Source organism: Trichomycterus rosablanca, chromosome 8, assembly GCF_030014385.1.
Source record: "Trichomycterus rosablanca isolate fTriRos1 chromosome 8, fTriRos1.hap1, whole genome shotgun sequence".
Classification (NCBI taxonomy): Eukaryota; Metazoa; Chordata; class Actinopteri; order Siluriformes; family Trichomycteridae; genus Trichomycterus; species Trichomycterus rosablanca.
This window is the reverse complement of record NC_085995.1, coordinates 9,201,623-9,221,307: the sequence shown is the minus strand read 5'-3', so window position 1 is coordinate 9,221,307 and position 19,685 is coordinate 9,201,623. Positions and strand designations below refer to the sequence as shown.

Below are 19,685 nucleotides of genomic sequence, written 5' to 3'. Positions count from 1 at the left end.
CACACACACACACACACACACACACACACACAACCCATAGCTCAAGTCTCAAGTGCTCTATTTTGAAAGGTTAACCACAACCGAACTGAGAAACACTTGATAACCCTTTAATATTTTGTACCTAATACTTGTGTACTTTAATTCTTATTGCTTTAATGTATCTGCTGTAATAACTGACTTTTACTATGGGATTAATAAAGTGATCTACCTACCTACCTACCTACCTACCTACCTACCTACCTACCTACCTACCAACTAGCTATCTATCTGTCTGTCTGTCTGTCCGTCCGTCCAGCCATCCATCCGTCAGTATAGGTCCTGATGACTGTAATTGGTTTTTATATTAACTACAGGTTGGTTACACCCACAGCAGCAGGCTGTACTTTTTTTAATTTTTTTTTTATTATTTCAAATTAGCGGTGGCTCAGTGGGTAACACTGTCGCCTTGCAGTAAAAAGTTTGGTCTGAATCCTTTCTGTGTGGAGTTTGCATGTTCTCCCCGTGTCTACGTAGGTTTCCTCCGGGAGCTCTGGTTTCCTCCCACAGTCCAAAGACATGCTAGTGAGGTGAATTGGAGATACAAAATTGTCCATGACTGTGTTTGACATTAAACTTGTGTAATGAGTAACTACCGTTTGTCATGAATGTAACCAAATAGTGTAAAACATGATGTTAAATAAATTGAAATAAATTGAAAATTAACAATGAACAAAGAACATAACTGTATATACAATACAATAAGGACAGTGATAGTTCAGCGGTTAAGGTACTGACTAGTAATCATAAGGTTGCCTGTTAAAGCCCCACCATCGCCAAGTTGCCACTGTTGGGCCCGAGCAAGACACTTAACCCTCAATTGCTTGAATTGTATTCATTGATAATTGTAAGTCACTAACAATATTGATTAGTATACAGTAAAAGCACAACAAACAACAAGACACCACATACTACTAATATACAAAACTATCAAATTCTGTGTGGTAGCACAAAAAACAGAGTAACGTTGGTCTGGAGCCTAAAAACTTTACTTTATCAATAAAAAATTGGCATAACAGTAAAAAAAATACAATATATTCTATTTATCTATTGCAATACTATATTATTATAGTAGCATATTACTGTATATCTTTAATTTAGCAGCAGGCTGTACTGTGAACCTGTTGTTCTGAACAGTTGCATACCTCCCCGTTGCTCCCATCACTTTGATGTGTGACTCTCTTGCACCCCCTGTTGTCCAACTTTGCTCACTACAGCTGTTCAACCTTCACGACGACACAAAATCCTAAAGTAGCCAAAGCACCAGATGTGCGCATGTCCGTTTTCAGATCGTTTTTAGTGCCATATAAGGTTCATTCACATGATAAAAAGGCAGAGGAACGTAGAATATATCATAGGACACGTTATTGCATTAGTAATTAATGGGATCTGACAACACACTTACATTTATATGGATTTGTCACTTGTCACATAATAATTGATTACAATTGTGGCTCGGTGGGTAGCACTGTCGCCTCACAGCAAGAAGGTCCTGGGTTTGATCCCCAAGGTCCTAACTGTGTGGAGTTTGCATGTTCTCCCTGTGTCTGCGTGGGTTTCCTCTGGGAGTTCTGGTTTCCTCCCACAGTCCAAAAACATGCAGTCAGGTTAATTGGAGACACTAAATTGCCCTTTTGTCAGTGACATTTGGAAAAGTGATCACATACTTGCTCATGTTGTTTGCTGGTATATTTGTTTGTTTGCTTAACTCTGTGTTTGTGTGTGTGTGTGTGTGTGTGTAGGTTTGTTGGCCGGATGTATATTTATAGGCCGGCGCAGGAACAAGCAGTAAGGTGAGGTTTAAGTAAGGTTTACACAGTAATTTAAAACATGCAGTTTGTAATAATTTCACTTTAAAGATACTTGTTTTATTCAATAACAATTTGCTGTTTGTAGGGTTTACAAAATTCCAGTAAATTCCAGTAGAGTTTGAAAGCAAAAGACGTGTACGTGTGTGTCAGAGTGGGGGTATATTCTTATCTATACGAGGGGGGCATTGCAGAAAAATTTTGGGAACCACCACTCTAAATAATGCTAAAAAGTTGACTCGCACGTTTGTGTTTACCCACATGGATTACACTCTCTTGCTGTTGTCCAAAGATGACTAAAACCCACCTCTTTTAAGTACTTAAATGGAAACTAGTCTAGCATTTACAAATCGTTTGTTATTGGAAACCAAACAACCAAAAAAATTCTATACCTTTCTACCTCTATATTCTTCTGAATGGTTTTAGTTGAATCGGGCTGTTCTTAGTTCTGTCTACTTACTAGAGTGAGAACCATTAACTATCTGAGTCACTCTGTATAAGTGAGTCTGCTAAATGCTGTAAAATGTACTTAGCTATATCCGATATTCTTTATTCACTTAGCTGTATCTACTGCAGGCTGTCTGTTCCTTTCAGCGCTCATTCCTGATTCTGTTATGTGATTTAGATCTTTGGGCCCAGAGAACCTGCTACTGAAAGGTGCAACCTTAAAGAACACCAAGCAGATTTATGGTAAGTCTAGACAGCGTTTTAATCTTCTGGGTCAGAACAACCTTGGCTTTAAATGGAGCAGGTCTGGGATAATGTGATGTTGGGACAGAAGACCTGGCTGGCAATTGATGTCCCAATTCATGCCAAAAAATTTTAAATGATTTTGTGTGTGTATATATATATAAAGAAGTTGCCGTTTTGTATAAAGTACGATGTTTAAAATAAATTCCAGTGGAGTTTTGCATGGCATCCCAGATGTGTTCATTAACATCTAGAGATCTGGTGACTTAGGTGGGAATAGCAAAACCCCAGCCCCAGATGAGTGTTCCTTTAACCATAATTTGGTGTCTCTAGACGTGTGTGGTGGAGCAACTTCCTGTTGAAAGATGCCCATCAAAATGAATGCAGGACACCAACGGGAGGGAGGCACACATAGTGTTCACCTGTCAGAGACGTTTCTAGATGTACCAGGGGTTTCATGAAATTTCAGCAAAGTAAACCCTGTGCCATTGTGGCTCCATTGTGGAGCCACCACCAGCTGCTACAGTCCCCTATTGTACCAGTTTTTCTGGCACTTCAGTGAGTGTGTGTATATATATGTGTGTGTGTGTATATACAGTGTATCACAAAAGTGAGTACACCCCTCACATTTCTGCAGATATTTAAGTATATCTTTTCATGGGACAACACTGACAAAATGACACTTTGACACAATGAAAAGTAGTCTGTGTGCAGCTTATATAACAGTGTAAATTTATTCTTCCCTCAAAATAACTCAATATACAGCCATTTATGTCTAAACCACCGGCAACAAAAGTGAGTACACCCCTAAGAGACTACACCCCTAAATGTCCAAATTGAGCACTGCTTGTCATTTTCCCTCCAAAATGTCATGTGATTTGTTAGTGTTACTAGGTCTCAGGTGTGCATAGGGAGCAGTTGTGTTCAATTTAGTAGTACAGCTCTCACACTCTCATACTGGTCACTGAAAGTTCCAACATGGCACCTCATGGCAAAGAACTCTCTGAGGATCTTAAAAGACGAATTGTTGCGCTACATGAAGATGGCCAAGGCTACAAGAAGATTGCCAACACCCTGAAACTGAGCTGCAGCACAGTGGCCAAGATCATCCAGCGTTTTAAAAGAGCAGGGTCCACTCAGAACAGACCTCGCGTTGGTCGTCCGAAGAAGCTGAGTGCACGTGCTCAGCGTCACATCCAACTGCTGTCTTTGAAAGATAGGCGCAGGAGTGCTGTCAGCATTGCTGCAGAGATTGAAAAGGTGGGGGGTCAGCCTGTCAGTGCTCAGACCATACGCCGCACACTACATCAAATTGGTCTGCATGGCTGTCACCCCAGAAGGAAGACTCTTCTGAAGTCTCTACACAAGAAAGCCCGCAAACAGTTTGCTGAAGACATGTCAACAAAGGACATGGATTACTGGAACCATGTCCTATGGTCTGATGAGACCAAGATTAATTTGTTTGGTTCAGATGGTCTCAAGCATGTGTGGCGGCAATCAGGTGAGGAGTACAAAGATAAGTGTGTCATGCCTACAGTCAAGCATGGTGGTGGGAATGCCATGGTCTGGGGCTGCATGAGTGCAGCAGGTGTTGGGGAGTTACATTTCATTGAGGGACACATGAACTCCAATATGTACTATGAAATACTGAAGCAGAGCATGATCCCCTCCCTCCGGAAACTGGGTCGCAGGGCAGTGTTCCAGCATGATAATGACCCCAAACACACCTCTAAGACAACCACTGCTTTATTGAAGAGGCTGAGGGTAAAGGTGATGGACTGGCCAAGCATGTCTCCAGACCTAAACCCAATAGAACATCTTTGGGGCATCCTCAAGCGGAAGGTGGAGGAGCGCAAAGTCTCGAATATCCACCAGCTCCGTGATGTTGTCATGGAGGAGTGGAAAAGCATTCCAGTGGCAACCTGTGAAGCTCTGGTAAACTCCATGCCCAGGAGAGTTAAGGCAGTTCTGGGAAATAATGGTGGCCACACAAAATATTGACACTTCAGGAACTTTCACTAAGGGGTGTACTCACTTTTGTTGCCGGTGGTTTAGACATTAATGGCTGTATATTGAGTTATTTTGAGGGAAGAAAAAATTTACACTGTTATATAAGCTGCACACAGACTACTTTTCATTGTGTCAAAGTGTCATTTTGTCAGTGTTGTCCCATGAAAAGATATACTTAAATATCTGCAGAAATGTGAGGGGTGTACTCACTTTTGTGATACACTGTATATATATACAGTACAGGCCAAAAGTTTGGACACACCAGCCAAAAGTTTGGACACACCTTCTCTTCAATGTTTTTTCTTGATTATTTTTATTTTCTACATTGTAGATTAATACTGAAGACATCCAAACTATGAAGAATTATGTAGTGAACCAAAAAGTGTTAAACAAACCAGAATATGTTTTATATTTTACCAACTCTACCTCTGCACAACCCAACTGATGGTCTCAAACACATTAAAAAAGCAACAAATTCCAAAAATTCACTCTAGACAAGGCACAAACATTCATTGAAAACCATTCCAAGTGGAAACCTAATAAAGCTGGTTGAGAAAATTTCAAAGAGTGTGCAAATCTGTCATTAAAGCAAAAGATGGCTACTTTGAAGAATCTAAAATATAAAACATATTCTGGTTTGTTTAACACTTTTTTGTTTACTACATAATTCCATATGTGTTCCTTCATAGTTTGGATGTCTTTAGTATTAATCTACAATGTAGAAAATTTAAAAAAATTAAGAGAAACCACAGGAATGAGAAGGTGTGTCCAAACTTTTGGCCTGTACTGTATATATATATATATATAAAATAGGAATCGGTGAAGGTGGGAGGAGTAGTAATTTATTGTGTCTGAGAGAATGAAAGAGAGCTTATAGTCCGGATTTAGCTCCATCTGATTTCCACCTTTTTGGACACTCAAAGAAGCTTTAAGGGGAAGAAGATGTTCATATGATGATGATGTGAAAGCAGCGGTGCATCAGTGGCTACGAACTCAACCAAAAAGACGCTGGGAAAATGGGGTTCATTCGACTGCTTTTGAAAGCCAAGGTTAAGTCACACATCTGGCAGCATTTATCAAACAGCCACACACAGGCTCTCAAAACAGGAACCACAGTCGACCACAAAAGAGGAAGTTCCACTCTTTTCATATGACAAATACTTTTTTGTGTTCATCAAGCTTGTCATTAAAATAAAACCAGGTACCATGTACTCTAGATGAATGGGGTGTTTTTTGGGGTGTTAGTTCTCACTATTTTACACCACCTAGTAACAAATACCAGTTGATTTAGGCACTTTTTTTGATTAACTACAGCCTTAGTATACTGAACTTCAATTGTTAGGTGCAGTGTAAGTGCAGATTGCATAAAAGCATACAAACCAAAAGATTAGGACCACCTGCTATATATGCTTTCAAATTAGCTCTGACCCGCCGAGTAATAGGCTCCACAAGATACCAAAGTTCTCCTGTGGTATCTGGTCCCAGCACATACTAGCATGTCTTGTAACTTCTCTACATTGAGAGGTGGTATCGTACAGAATAGGCATTGCTGTGCACATTTTTTGAGGGTGTTCATAATGCCTAGTGTGTCCAGTTTTGCTTTTAATAATTGATATGATCTATATTGGTTGGGTATTATACAGGACAATTTAAAGTTGTATTGCTGTAAACCTGCTTATTATTAGGCTAAACTTTACTTTATGCTGCTTATCCACAGGTGTCGCGGTGTACACAGGCATGGAGACAAAGATGGCTCTTAACTACCAGGGCAAATCACAGAAACGCTCAGCGGTGGAGAAGTAAGCTTGATAAATTCTAAATCAGCATGGATAAACAGACAGCGAAGTCTCAGCTGTTTTGACGTTCGTTTTCATTTCTTTTCGACAGATCCATCAATGCCTTCCTACTGGTTTATCTGTTTATCCTGATCAGCAAAGCGGTGGTGTGCACCACCCTGAAATATATCTGGCAGAGTCAAGACGGCCAGGACGAGCCCTGGTATAACCAAAAAACCCAGAAGGAGAAGGAAACCAATATGGTGCGTAGCCATAAGAACTAACCTGGGGCAAAATAAGAGCAAATTTCGCACACTTTAATGTCTATTCTATTTATGTTCTGTACATGGCAACATTTATAAGGACACATCACTTGTTTCTAATTTTTCAATACAATTGGATTTATTTACTTCTAATAAATATTCTTATTGTTTGTTTTTTTGTAGTATCTAAAGATGTTTACAGACTTCCTGTCCTTTATGGTGCTCTTCAACTTCATCATCCCTGTGTCCATGTACGTCACTGTGGAAATGCAGAAGTTTTTGGGTTCGTTCTTTATTACCTGGGATAAGGATTTCTTTGACCCAGAGATTCAGGAAGGGGCGCTGGTCAACACCTCTGACCTCAATGAGGAACTTGGTCAGGTGAGGAGTTGAAATAGCGCATACAAAGTCATACCAAAAACTGACATCTTTTAACAGTAGTTGTTTATTATATGAGAGTTTATTATTACATGACAGTTGTTTATTATTAACCTGGAGGCTATGTCCTCCCCCAAGTGATCTCTTGACCTACGTACTTTGCAGAACACTTCCAGTTTAGAGATTTTCTTAGGTTGTTTGAATTGCATATTCCATATACTCCGATCAGCCATAACATTAAAACCACCTCAGGACCACCACAGAGCAGGTGTTATTTGGGTGGTGGATCATTCTCAGCACTGCAGTGACACTGACATGGTGGTGGTGTGTTAGTGTGTGTTGTGCTGGTATGAGTGGATAAGACACAGCAATGCTGATGGAGTTTTTAAACACCTCACTGTCACTGCTGGACTGAGAATACTCCACCAACCAAAGTCATCCAGCCAACAGCGCCCTGTGGGCAGCGTCCTGTGACCACTGATGAAGGTCTAGAAGATGGCCAACTCAAACAGCAGCAATAGATGAGCGATCGTCACTGACTTCACATCTACAAGGTAGACCAACTAGGAAGGAGTGTCTAATAGAGTGGACAGTAAGTGGACTCGGTATTTAAAAACTCCAGCAGCGCTGCTGTGTGTGATCCACTCATACCAGCACAACACACACTAACACACCACCACCGTGTCATTGTCACTGCAGTGCTGAGAATGATCCACCACCTAAATAATACCTGCTCTGTAGTGGTCTTGACCATGAAGAACAGCATGAAAGGTGTCTAACAAAGCATGCAGAGAAGACTACAGTCAGTAATTGTAGAACTACAAAGTGCTTCTATATGGTAAGTGGGGCTGATAAAATGGACAGTGAGTGTAGAAACAAGGAGGTGGTTTTAATGTTATGGCTGATCAGTGTATGTACAAAAATGTCCAAGTCAGAAAACCTGCATGGGCCTATTTAAAAAAAAAATTCAGCTTGCTTTATTAGTACAGTGATATCTTGAAACTCCACGTCAGTTGGTTCTGGGAGTGGCGTTGAGTTTAAAAGACATTGAGTTTCAGGGTATTTTCCCATAAGGATGTATGGGAAACCTGTTAATGCGTTTTAAGGTCTCGTGGAACTTCATATGTTTTAGGCAAATGTAAAATGATGGGGAAGTTTTTGACACACTAAAAATAACATATAAAATAAAGAAAACACTTTCTCTTCTTCAGGTTGAGTATGTTTTCACGGACAAGACAGGCACGCTGACGCAGAATAACATGGAGTTCATCGAGTGCTGTATAGATGGCTTCCAGTATAAATATACGGACACCAGGAGCGAGCTGGATGGCTTCTGTGTGACCGATGGGCCAGTGAACAAACTGCAGGAGAAAGCTGGACGAGTAAGTCATTCAATATAGTTTTCTTAGCTGTTGTGCTTAGTTAACACCATGTGTAATGTGTTACTTTTTACACAGCGTTAGATTCAAGATGCGGATTGAACTTTAACAAAATAAATCCTAATGTCTAAAAATGAACTTTGACCTCTGCTGTCTGGTTGGGACGCCAGTCTGAGTGGTGAAGGTTCACATGGAGCAGGGGTGCTCTTCAAACTTTGGGCATTACCTTTTTTGTAAAGGCCAGGGAGGTATTTAAGAAGTTGGCCTGCTGGTTAAAAAAATGTTTAAACACTGGCTGTTGCTATCTCAAAACATTCTCCATCTCCTTTCCCCATAACTCTATAAAAATAACATTGTTACACCTACATTAATGTTCCCTTTCTTCTGGATAGACTTGCCGACTTAGTGTACACGAGACTGTCAAAGATACATTATTAGTCACTCAAATAAAAAGGATGTAAGATTGATAGTAATCAAGTAGGCCTATTTTTTATTATTTTATTACACTGTGGACCATCATTGTATATTTTATTTTATACCTGGCCCTCAACAAATAAGGTTTGGATACCCCTGACAAAGAGCATAGTGTGACTCTGTATGTGTTCTCTCTGTGAGAGTCTGCTGCTGGCTGGTAAAAAGACATAGAATAGCTACGAGAGAGAAAATACTAGCACTATGTTTAAAACCCCATTGCAATAGATTTAATTGATAATAAACTAATAAACAACCTATCTAATGTGTCTCAACTGTCCATTCTTTTTTCATCTCTGACAGGAAAAGGAGGAGCTTTTCCTGCGGGCTCTTTGCCTGTGCCATACAGTACAGGTGAAAGAGGCGGGGCCAGATGATATTGACGGTGATCAGGTGGATGGACTGGATGGAGTGCTCTCTCAGCAGGACGAGGAGAGAGGCTTCATTGCCTCCTCCCCAGATGAGATTGCTCTGGTTAAAGGAGCAATGAAGTAAGCAGATCTTAGCTTGATCATTATGCTTAGTAATGTGATGACTAGAAAATTTTGGTTCCCGATTTTAGATTTAGTAGCAGTCACATATGTTGGCTCACCATTGCGCTCATCATTTGTGCTCCTTAGTTTGAGACTCAGCAGTTCTAACGGCCTGCTGGGCCATTGACAGACACAATTGGCTGTGATTGAGGGAAGGTCAGATAGTGTTTTTATTTATTGCTGCTGCAGTAATATTTATTTATTTATAGTCCTGAAGTCTAGTCAGTGTGCCTGCACAAGTAGGGGAGGAACACGCCGGGTACAGTGCATATGCGTGCATATGCAGTGCAGCTTTCTGTAAAAATCCACCGCTGGCTGGTGTAAAGAAGCAGGCAGCGTCTTCACACGTGTGGGAGGAAAAAGCGGCTGATCTCCTTGGCCAGTGTGGGGATGGTGAAAGCGACAGAAACGTATAGTTTTTTTTTATAGGAATTTATAGTGTTTGGAAATCACCTAACTAGGAGGAAAAGTGGGGAAATGAGAAACGAAATTGCAAAAAATTTATACATTCAAACAGTTAATGTAGAAGACAATTGCATTTCGATTGGAAATATTTTGTATCTGGCTGCTTTTGAGTATAAAAAATGAGCCTGTAGTATTTTTTAAAATTGTTACAGTGTGAGCATGAGGTGCATTATCATGATGTTGATCTTTAGGTTTTTCCTTTTTAATTAAACCCTTGGAATGTCTCAAATTGTGTCTCATAAGCATCACTTTATGCACACTTTATAGAATACAATACACTAACATTCTGGTGCACTTCACTATTGTGAATAAAATTTCATTAAGATACAAACAGAGTTGATATATGCCTCTGTAAAATTCGTTTAATTGACTCAATTAAACGGATTTTACAGAGGCATATATCAACTCTGTTTGTATCTTAATCAACTTTCTGTCTATCCTAGACAGAAAGTTGCACATATATCATTGTAAAAATGTGTAAATGTACAGTGGTGTTCAAAAAAATAGCAGTCCAACACCATTAACTTGATAAATCACTGTTTTTAGTAGAAGTGATATTTCTACATAGCAAAAATTTACTTGAAAGTGTAGTAGAGTAATGAAAACAAAACAAACCCAACAATTAGGACATTGCATGCCACTCATTCTGAGTAATCGAAGCATTGATTGAAAAGTGGTTGTTCAAAATAATAGCAGTGAGGAGTTCAATTGGTGAAGTCATTCATTCTGCAGAAGAACTGGTGTCAATTTTGGCCCTTATTTAATGTAGGTGGGGGGCAAATGTTGCACAGGTTGGTCATAGCGCGTTTCCTTCTGAAATACTGGGTAAAATGGGTTGTTCCAGACATTGTTCTGATGAACAGTGTACTTTGATTAAAAAGTTGATTGTAGAGGGAAAAAACATACAGAGCAAATTATTGGCTGCTCAGCTAAAATGATCTCAAATGCCTTGAAGTGACAACCAACACCTGAAAGACACAGAAGGAAGCGTGGAACTACTGTTCGAACGGATCGAAGAATAGCCAGAATGGCAAAGGTTCAGCCAGTTATCACCTCAGAAAGAATTAGGAACATCTGAAGTTACCAGTGAGTACAGGAGATGATTAAATGAAGCCAATTTACCAGCAAGAACTCCTTGCAAAGTCCCGTTGTTAAGAAAAACACGTGTCCTGAATGGGTTCAAATTTGCCAAGGAACACATTGACTAGTCCAAAGAGAAATGGCTCAACATTTTGTGGACTGGTGAAAGCAAAATTGTTCTTTTTTTGGTCTAGTGGCCATAGACAGTATGTCAGACGACCCCGGAGCACTGAATTCAAGCCAAAGTACACTGTGAAGTCAGTAAAGCATGGTAGTACAAAATGATATGGGGATGTTTTTCATACCATGGTGTTACGCCTATTTATCACATACCAGGGATCATGGATCAGTTTAAATATATCAGAATACTTGAGGAGATCATGTTGCCCTATGTCGAAGAAGAAATGTCCTTAAAATGGGTGTTTCAACATGACAATGACCCAAAACATCTTGATTACAGACAAACATGATTCAGGTAATAGAGTGGCCAGCCCAATCTTCTGACTTCAATCCCATAGAGAACTTGTGGGCTGATATCTGAAACACATTTTTTTGAGGCAAAACCCAAAATTGCAGAAGAACTGTGGAATGTAGTCTAATCATCCTGGACTGGAATACCTGGTCAGACGTGCCAGAAGTTGGTCGACACCATGCAACACAGATCTCGGAAACAATTGTTATGCCACTAAATATTAGTTCAGTCATTTAAAGTAAAGTGAAACCTCAAACATTTTTTCATGTTATAGATACATTTTTTGAGTTTTTAAAGAAAAATGCTGGAACTGCTATTTTTTTGAACAGCCTAATATTCATTTTTCTTAATTTTCTGTAAAGGATTAACACAAACTGGCAAAATTTTGTTAATGTTTTGATTTAGCATTGAAAGTGTAGTATTTTCAGTGCATTTGCATTTATGGAAATAAAAGTTATTATAATGATTTTGCGCTTTATTCCCTTTTTAAAAATCACTGCTATTTTTTTTAACGCCACTGTATGTATAGAATTTTTATATATGACTATAGTGTGCCATCTACAGGCCATTATTGGTATTACTGGTTAAATACTTGAACTTAACCTGTTTAAAACGTTCTAAAAAGCAGTACTTTTTTTCTCAGATAGTAGTGTTTAATTCTCATTCTTTCTCATTTCCTTTTAGATATGGATTCACTTTTTTGGGTTTGGACAGTAAGACCATGAAGATAAAAAACAGGCAAAATGATGTTGAAATGTAAGTACAGTTTTATTTCTATTAACAGTATAATGGTATGTTGCACACATTTATGTTCTGATTTTAGAAAGGAAGGAAATGAAGGACATGTAAGGGTACTAACTGTGACCTTTTATTACCATGTACAGGTACGAGTTGCTTCATGTGCTGAACTTTGACCCTGTGCGAAGGAGAATGAGTGTCATTGTCAGAAACAAGTCCGGTGAGTTTATGTGTGCTGAATGATGTGTTTAATGTTTAGGCTTTAAATTAGTTACTATGAACTGTACATATACTCCTCTACAATAAAAAAATTAAATAAACAAATGAATTAAAAAATAAACAAGGGTTATTTAGATTAATCTCACACTCGGGTAATTGGACATGACTTGGTGGGGAGAAAAATGTTAAAACATTTGTTAAAAAAGCGTGGAAGGTAATAAATGTGTGATGTCACTACTACCTCTGTCGTCTATAGAGTAATGAAAAGCATACCCTCAATATTTGGTATTGGCTTGGGAAATCCATAATTGAATTGGAACAAGGTAGATGTACTTGCACACCTCATGCCCTACATAAATAAAAAACAAATATCTTTAATTGTAACGTGTCCTGAAGTTTGGTGTAAGCCAGGGTTTGGGTTTTTCACACTTTTTTTTAAGCGACCCACATTTTGTCTCTGATTTTTACCGTGACCCAGGCACCACAAACAATGCATCAAAACAAAACACAAAACGAAAAATACTTAATTAATAAAAATTGTGCCAATCTGGGCCCACTGTGGTTTACAAGATGTAAAGTAAAGCCTCCACAAGAGGTGTTTTGTGTTTGTGTGCCTGTTAAACAAATTTAATGTAATTTTTATTAATTTTCTCTGCAAAAAATAGAAAGAAATCTAATTATTTGGCTCACGGTCCACCCAAGGGTTACGACCCAGGGTTTGAAAAACCTGGTGTAAGCTATACTGCAGCAGTGGTATCAACAGTGTGCTCAGTCAGCCTTTCACATGTGAATTGTGATAGAGGAATGACTATAATGTATATGATTATGTATTATATTACAGTCAAATAGACCATGACCATGTCAGTGTACATGTTACACAAAACAATTGGTAAACAAATGCTGAATTTAATATTGTCTGGGTGTGTAGCATCTGCAGTCACTGAACACTGTTACTATGCAGATGGACATTGACACCGTCGATTGATAAATGGGGTATGAACATATAGACCAGAGTCAGTAATTGTGTACACACAGAAATCATTTGTATGATAGATATAGCCTATATTAAATGAATTTATGTACCAGATGGGTAATAACATGTTTAGTGAGTGTATGACTCTGTTCTGTGTTTGTGTGTGTTCAGGTGAGACGCTGCTTTTCTGTAAAGGTGCAGATTCTTCCATCTTTCCCAGAGTTCAATCGGAGGAGGTTGATAAAATCCGTAAGCACGTCGAGCGTAATGCTACGGTAAAAAAAGTTTTGGTATTTTTTATAGATTTCTACATTATATGGCCAAATGTCTGTGGACACCTGAGCTTGAGCTGATTGGACATTCCATTTCAAAACCATAAGCTTTAAGAAGTTGCCCCTCCAGGCTGATGCCATTCCTCCAAACCAGACTAGTCAAACTGTATGCTGGAATAGAAACAGTCCTTCCCCATGCTGTTGTCACCAATAATAACATGTCTATTCTTTTTATAGAATTTACTTTATTTGCTTTTTTATTTGCAACTGTTGTGCCTGAAACTAGAGGGAGTAGAAAGAGTGTACTTTTTAGTGCACTGTATTAACAAACAGATTGTGGATTGAGACTCAGCCCCTCAGCTGACTTGCTGGTGCTTCTTTGCTCTGTATGCAGCCCAGTACAGCAATTTTGAGACGTTATACCTGAATACTTCATATTCATATTCATATTCTAATATTCATTTTATATATTATTGCAGTAATTACTAAAACTTGCAGTAATTCTTTAATATAAATTTTTTTTTCTGCGCTACTTGAGGAGCACCGCAGAATATCACCCGTCATGTGGAAAGTTACTGGCTGCTTCTTTTTCACCAGCCAGCAGTTTTCCTCCCACAGACACGGCCAATTGTGGACACCCAGACAGGTCGGCGTCACAGCTGAAATTAGAACTTGAGAGTTCAAGCTCTCTGTGGTGTTGAGCAAGTGTATTAGGCCGACACCCAAGTCACCCAAATTTTTACATTAGTACCACTGTAGACACCATGTCTTAGCATCAAGTGTAATACAATGCTACAATAATACAATGCCAATGTCATCATGTCATGACCTTATACAAACTAAAAACCAGCTCTGGATGTGTGTGTGTGTGTGAGAATAGGAGGGGTACAGGACACTGTGTGTAGCCTATAAGCAGATGAGTGAGGAGGAGTACGCGGTGGCGGATGCTGAACTGAGAGATGCCAGGCTGGCACTGCAGGACCGTGAGGAGAAACTCACGGCTGTGTATAATCAGGTGGAGACGGGTATGAGTCTGATTGGAGCCACTGCAGTGGAGGACAGGTCAGTGTGCCACCCTGCACTAGTTGTAGTATGCAGTGTTAGTTCCGCACAGCTCCAGCAATCAACCAAGTTTAATTCCCACCTCAATTACAATCAGTTTGATGTAAATATTTGCAGTGTGTTTAGAAAACGGTTTTGCCACCACTCTGCCCTCACTAGGAAAAAAATACATAAATAGTTATCCCTTATTGTATGTCAGATTGCAGGAAGAGGCTGCAGAGACGATGGAGGCCCTGCAGGGAGCAGGGATGAAAGTCTGGGTTCTCACTGGAGACAAGATGGAGACGGCTAAGTCTACGTGCTACGCCTGTCGCCTGTTCCGGAGAGGCACCGAGTTGATGGAGCTGACTGTGAAAACGCTGGAGGAGGAAGGACGCAAGCGGGAGCAGAGACTGCACGATCTGCTGCTGGAGTACCACAAGAGGGCGGTAAAGGATGCAGTGCGCGACAATCCTGGAACCACCAGGTGTGTAATCTTGAGTCTGGTTTAGTGTTCTGAATCTAGTTCTAAGAACAAGGCAGGACCGCTTGAGTGGCCAGACATGAGAGATCTGTGATTTGCTGGAGGATCGTGTACTTGGATATGGGGAATTGGGGAACAATGCAGGTTTGTGAGCTATGCATTAATCCTGCCATGTTTGTATTTCAGGAGATGGTCCAATGAGAGCCAGGAGTTTGGCTTCATCATAGACGGAGCCGCGTTGTCATTAGTAATGAACCCGTCTCTGGATGCTAACTCCAGCCGCTACAGGAGTCTTTTACTGCAGATCTGCCAGAACTGCACAGCTGTTCTCTGCTGTCGGATGGCACCACTACAAAAAGCTCAGGTCTGACAGACAACACATATAAAGCACACTCATGGGGTCTGTCTAAAATCTACTGAGCCGCCTTGCTGCCTACTGCCTACCTAGAAAGCTGCCAAGTAGAGAGGATTTTAATAAGACATGGAACTTATTATTATTATTATTTGGATGCACTACTTAAACAGCAATTACATTACTGCAGTTTTTGCTTATAAAGCTAACACAAGTCCATTCAAACCAATGGGCTGAGGCATGCCAGCTATCGCCATATGAATTTGCAAATAAATTACACTCGTACACCTTTATACAAATATATGAGAATATACCGACGTTTGAAAAGAACTCTGTTTGATTGCCGGATCGGATGATCCGTCGTTATTCAGTCAGATTATCACTTAGAATTAAGGCACCTCAGTAGGCAGCATTTTAAGCTATCTAAGAATTCAGACAGCCTTCATCTCGGTAGCGTGTAGAATGAGGTAAAATTCAGTCTATATAGAGAGCTCAGCAGGTTTTCAGACACACCCATAGAGCATGAAGGAAAGAAAAAGAAAAAAAATGTCAGTGATGAAAGTAATCTGTGTATTTCTTTGTACCTTGTAGATTGTAAAAATGGTAAAGAATTGTAAAGGCTCTCCCATCACACTGTCCATCGGTGACGGAGCAAATGATGTCAGTATGATCCTGGAGGCGCATGTGGGCATAGGTAAGCTCTCCTCCTGGATGATATGAATGAGAAAGGTAAACAGGAACAGTCATGTTTGCCTCTTCTTGCCCAAATGGATGATCGCTGATCACCAGCAGCATCATTATTGCCTGTGGGCATTTGGTTGCCATGGTGCAACTGGTGCCAGTGCAAAAGTAAAAAATAAATAAGGAAAAGCAAATGCCATGGCAGTACAGCATCATTTTCTGGCTAGTATATACAAAGCATATTAAAAAACCCAGTTTGTCAACAAATTAGATACAAATCGGGTACCTTGGCTAATGCTAAATACTATTAAATTTCATTTACTGAAGGAAGCTAACTAAGCTACGTCTTTTAGCTTCTTCCTTTCATTGCTAACAGTTTAAAAATCACTATTTCAGTTTTTATTAGAATTTTACCGGTTTCCTCATCTGTCTTAGAACAGAGTTTTATAAATTAAAATCGTTTGGCTAGAACTTTTCTTAACATGCTAATGCTAATTACTATTAAAGTTCAGGTTACTAAAGGCAGCTAAACAAGCTACATCTTTTAGCTTCTTCCTTTCATTACTAACAGTTTAGAAATCACTATTTCAGTTTTTATTAGAATTTTACCAGTTTCCTCAACTGTCTTAGAACAGAGTTTAATAAAATTGAATCGTTTTGCAACATGCTAATGCTAATTTTTTTATTAAAGTTTAAGTTGCTAACCGAGCTACATCTTTTAGCTTCTTCCTTTCATTGCTAACAGCTTAGAAATCACTGATTTCTGTTTTTATTTACATTTTACCTTAAATTTGAATAATTTTTCTAGAACTTTTCTCAACATGCTAATGCTAATTACTATTAAAGTTCAGGTTACTGAAGGAAGCTAACCAAGCTACATCTTTTAGCTTCTTCCTTTCATTACTAACAGTTTAGAAATCACTGATTTCTGTTTTTATTTGCATCTTACCTGTTTCCCAACTGTCTTAGAACAGAGTTTTATACATTAAAATCATTTTGCTAGAACTTTTCACAACATGCTAATGCTAATAACTATTAAAGTTCAGGTTACTGAAGGTTGCTAACCGAGCTACATCTTTCAGCTTCTTCCTTTCATTGCTAACAGTTTAGAAATCAGTGATTTCTGTTTTTATTTGCATTTTACCTTAAATTTGAATCGTTTTACTAGAACTTTTCTCAACATGCTAATGCTAATTTCTATTACAATTCAGGTTACTGATGCAGCTAACCAATTTGAATTTTACCTGTGGGGTTTTATAAAGGGTTTTATAAATTTGTAACGTATTGCTAGAACCTTTCTGAACATGCTAAAGCTAATTACTGTTAAAGTTCAGTTTACTGAAGGCAGCTAACCAAGCTACGTCTTTTAGCTTTTGCTGAACAGTTGCTAACAGTTTATTTACTCTAATTAGTTACTGTATTTATATTTAATTATTTATTATTACTATATTGTTATATTAAAATATGATATATATATATATTGTTTATTAATAATATGTATTTGTTTAACAGGTATAAAAGGTAAAGAAGGACGGCAGGCAGTGAGGAACAGCGACTATGCCATTCCCAAACTGAAACACTTAAGAAAGCTGCTGCTGGCCCACGGCCACCTCTATTATGTCCGCATTGCCCACCTGGTGCAGTACTTCTTCTACAAGGTGTGTGAGAAAAAGCGCCAGTGTGTTGAAGATCACTTAAAACTAAGACTTGTATTGAGCGTGTCTTTATTACAGGTGGTGATGTTATTGTTTTTGCTTTTTCTTTTGTAGAATCTGTGTTTCATTTTACCTCAGTTCCTCTACCAGTTTTTCTGTGGTTACTCTCAGCAGGTGAGTGGTCCGAACATAGCCGGGTTATCTGTTTATGCACCCCCACTTCTCCTTTTCCTTGTCCTTTGTCCTTTGTCCTATGCTAGTTGCTCTCCGGTAGTCGCACAGGGCTAAACGTTATTTTAACGTGATTAAAAGTTCTGGAGGAAGTCTGGGATTTTGGTCGTGAGTGGACTGGGACTGAAATCCTAACTAGGGTGGGAAGTTTATAAGTCTATCCTTTGTCATCAGGTATACATTATGACCAATCCCTAATAAGCCAAAATATTATGACCACCCTCCTATGAGCCAAAATATTATTTGGAAGGTGGTCCTAATGTTTTGGCTGATTGGGGTGGTCCTAATGTTTTGGCTGATTAGGAGGTGGCCATAATGTTTTGGCTGATCCAAAACATTATGATCACCTCAATCAGCCAAAACATTATGACCAGCCTCCTAATGAGCCAAAAACATTATGACCACCCCAATGTGCCAAAACATTATGGCCACCCCCATGAGCCAAAACATTATGATCACCCCCCATTTCAGCCAAAACATTATGACCACCCAAATTAGCCAAAACATTATGACCACCCCCCATTTCAGCCAAAACATTATGATCACCCCCCATTTCAGCCAAAACATTATGACCACCCAAATTAGCCAAAACATTATGACCACCCTCTCAATGAGCCAAAACATTACGACCAGCCTCCTAATGAGCCAAAAACATTATGACCACCCCAATGAGCCAAAACATTATGACCACCCCAATGAGCCAAACATTATGACCATCCCATTTAGCCGAAACGTTATGACCACCCCTAATAAGCCAAAACAGTATGACCACCCTCCTAATGAGTCAAAAAATTACTTATTACATATATTTGCTTTATGTTATTAATTCAACTCCGGGTCCCAACCCAGGGCCAGGATTTAGGAAGACAGATTAAATTGTAGGCTCCTTCAGGACCAAGTTTCACAAAGACTTTCCTAAGACGACATCTGGTTAGAGATCACCGCTGGCCCTCCTGAACTAGTCGTCCAGTACCTGAAGCCCAGTGAAGTGCTTTTATGTATGTGGAGTAGAGACCCTGGACAGCCAGAGGCTTTACTCCTTGCTGTGAAGTTCTTTTCCCAAGCGTGTGTTGTGAATACCTGTGTGTATTTTCTCTCCTGTGTGTTGTATCTACCCCTGGTTGCTGTGTCTCCACCCTTCTTGGCCTCTCCAGCCCTTGTACGATGCAGCATATCTGACGATGTACAACATCTGCTTCACCTCCATGCCCATCCTGGCCTACAGCCTGCTGGAGCAGCACGTATCCATCGAGGTCCTTCTGGATAATGCCATCCTCTACAAGTAAGATACAAAACTATGAGTTTTACTGCATTCTATCCTGTCCGGGCATTTAAAGAACATAGTTGGTCATGTCTGAGGGAGGGAGGGTCAGATAGGGCTTCTTCTAATTACCATTTTGACAGACTAAGGAAGGTAAATATATAGCTTGACTCACAGTATGAGGTACAGCTTTCTTTGAGAGTCCACTGCACTACCAAACCAGCGCTGGAATTCAGAACACCCAGGTTCGAATCTCGGCTGTGCTACTGGTGCCTGCAGCCGACAAAATTGGCAAACGAGTCTGCTGGGTGGAAAAAAAGACCGGACTAAGTGGGTGGGGTCTTCAAATGCTCTGCAAGGACCCTGGTTAGCAGACCAAGTGGATGAGTGTTATGTGCAAAACCACCGAAGCACGGGC

The 19,685-nt window shown here is 39.6% G+C and overlaps 1 protein-coding gene across 1 annotated transcript in view; it reads left to right on the top strand.

Moving 5' to 3' along the window:
- The window catches only part of atp11c (ATPase phospholipid transporting 11C), a 121,083-nt gene that overhangs the window by 83,512 nt on the left and 17,886 nt on the right, over positions 1 to 19,685 (top strand). Inside the window, exons 8-24 of the mRNA XM_063000475.1 lie at positions 1,779 to 1,829; positions 2,470 to 2,534; positions 6,262 to 6,343; positions 6,432 to 6,582; positions 6,766 to 6,963; positions 8,172 to 8,342; positions 9,114 to 9,301; positions 12,045 to 12,116; positions 12,245 to 12,318; positions 13,462 to 13,565; positions 14,443 to 14,624; positions 14,824 to 15,090; positions 15,274 to 15,451; positions 16,031 to 16,133; positions 17,633 to 17,778; positions 17,890 to 17,949; positions 19,161 to 19,288. Coding sequence (XP_062856545.1) covers positions 1,779 to 1,829; positions 2,470 to 2,534; positions 6,262 to 6,343; positions 6,432 to 6,582; positions 6,766 to 6,963; positions 8,172 to 8,342; positions 9,114 to 9,301; positions 12,045 to 12,116; positions 12,245 to 12,318; positions 13,462 to 13,565; positions 14,443 to 14,624; positions 14,824 to 15,090; positions 15,274 to 15,451; positions 16,031 to 16,133; positions 17,633 to 17,778; positions 17,890 to 17,949; positions 19,161 to 19,288 — 2,220 coding nt within the window. The remainder of the gene's footprint in view (positions 1 to 1,778; positions 1,830 to 2,469; positions 2,535 to 6,261; positions 6,344 to 6,431; positions 6,583 to 6,765; positions 6,964 to 8,171; positions 8,343 to 9,113; positions 9,302 to 12,044; positions 12,117 to 12,244; positions 12,319 to 13,461; positions 13,566 to 14,442; positions 14,625 to 14,823; positions 15,091 to 15,273; positions 15,452 to 16,030; positions 16,134 to 17,632; positions 17,779 to 17,889; positions 17,950 to 19,160; positions 19,289 to 19,685) is intronic.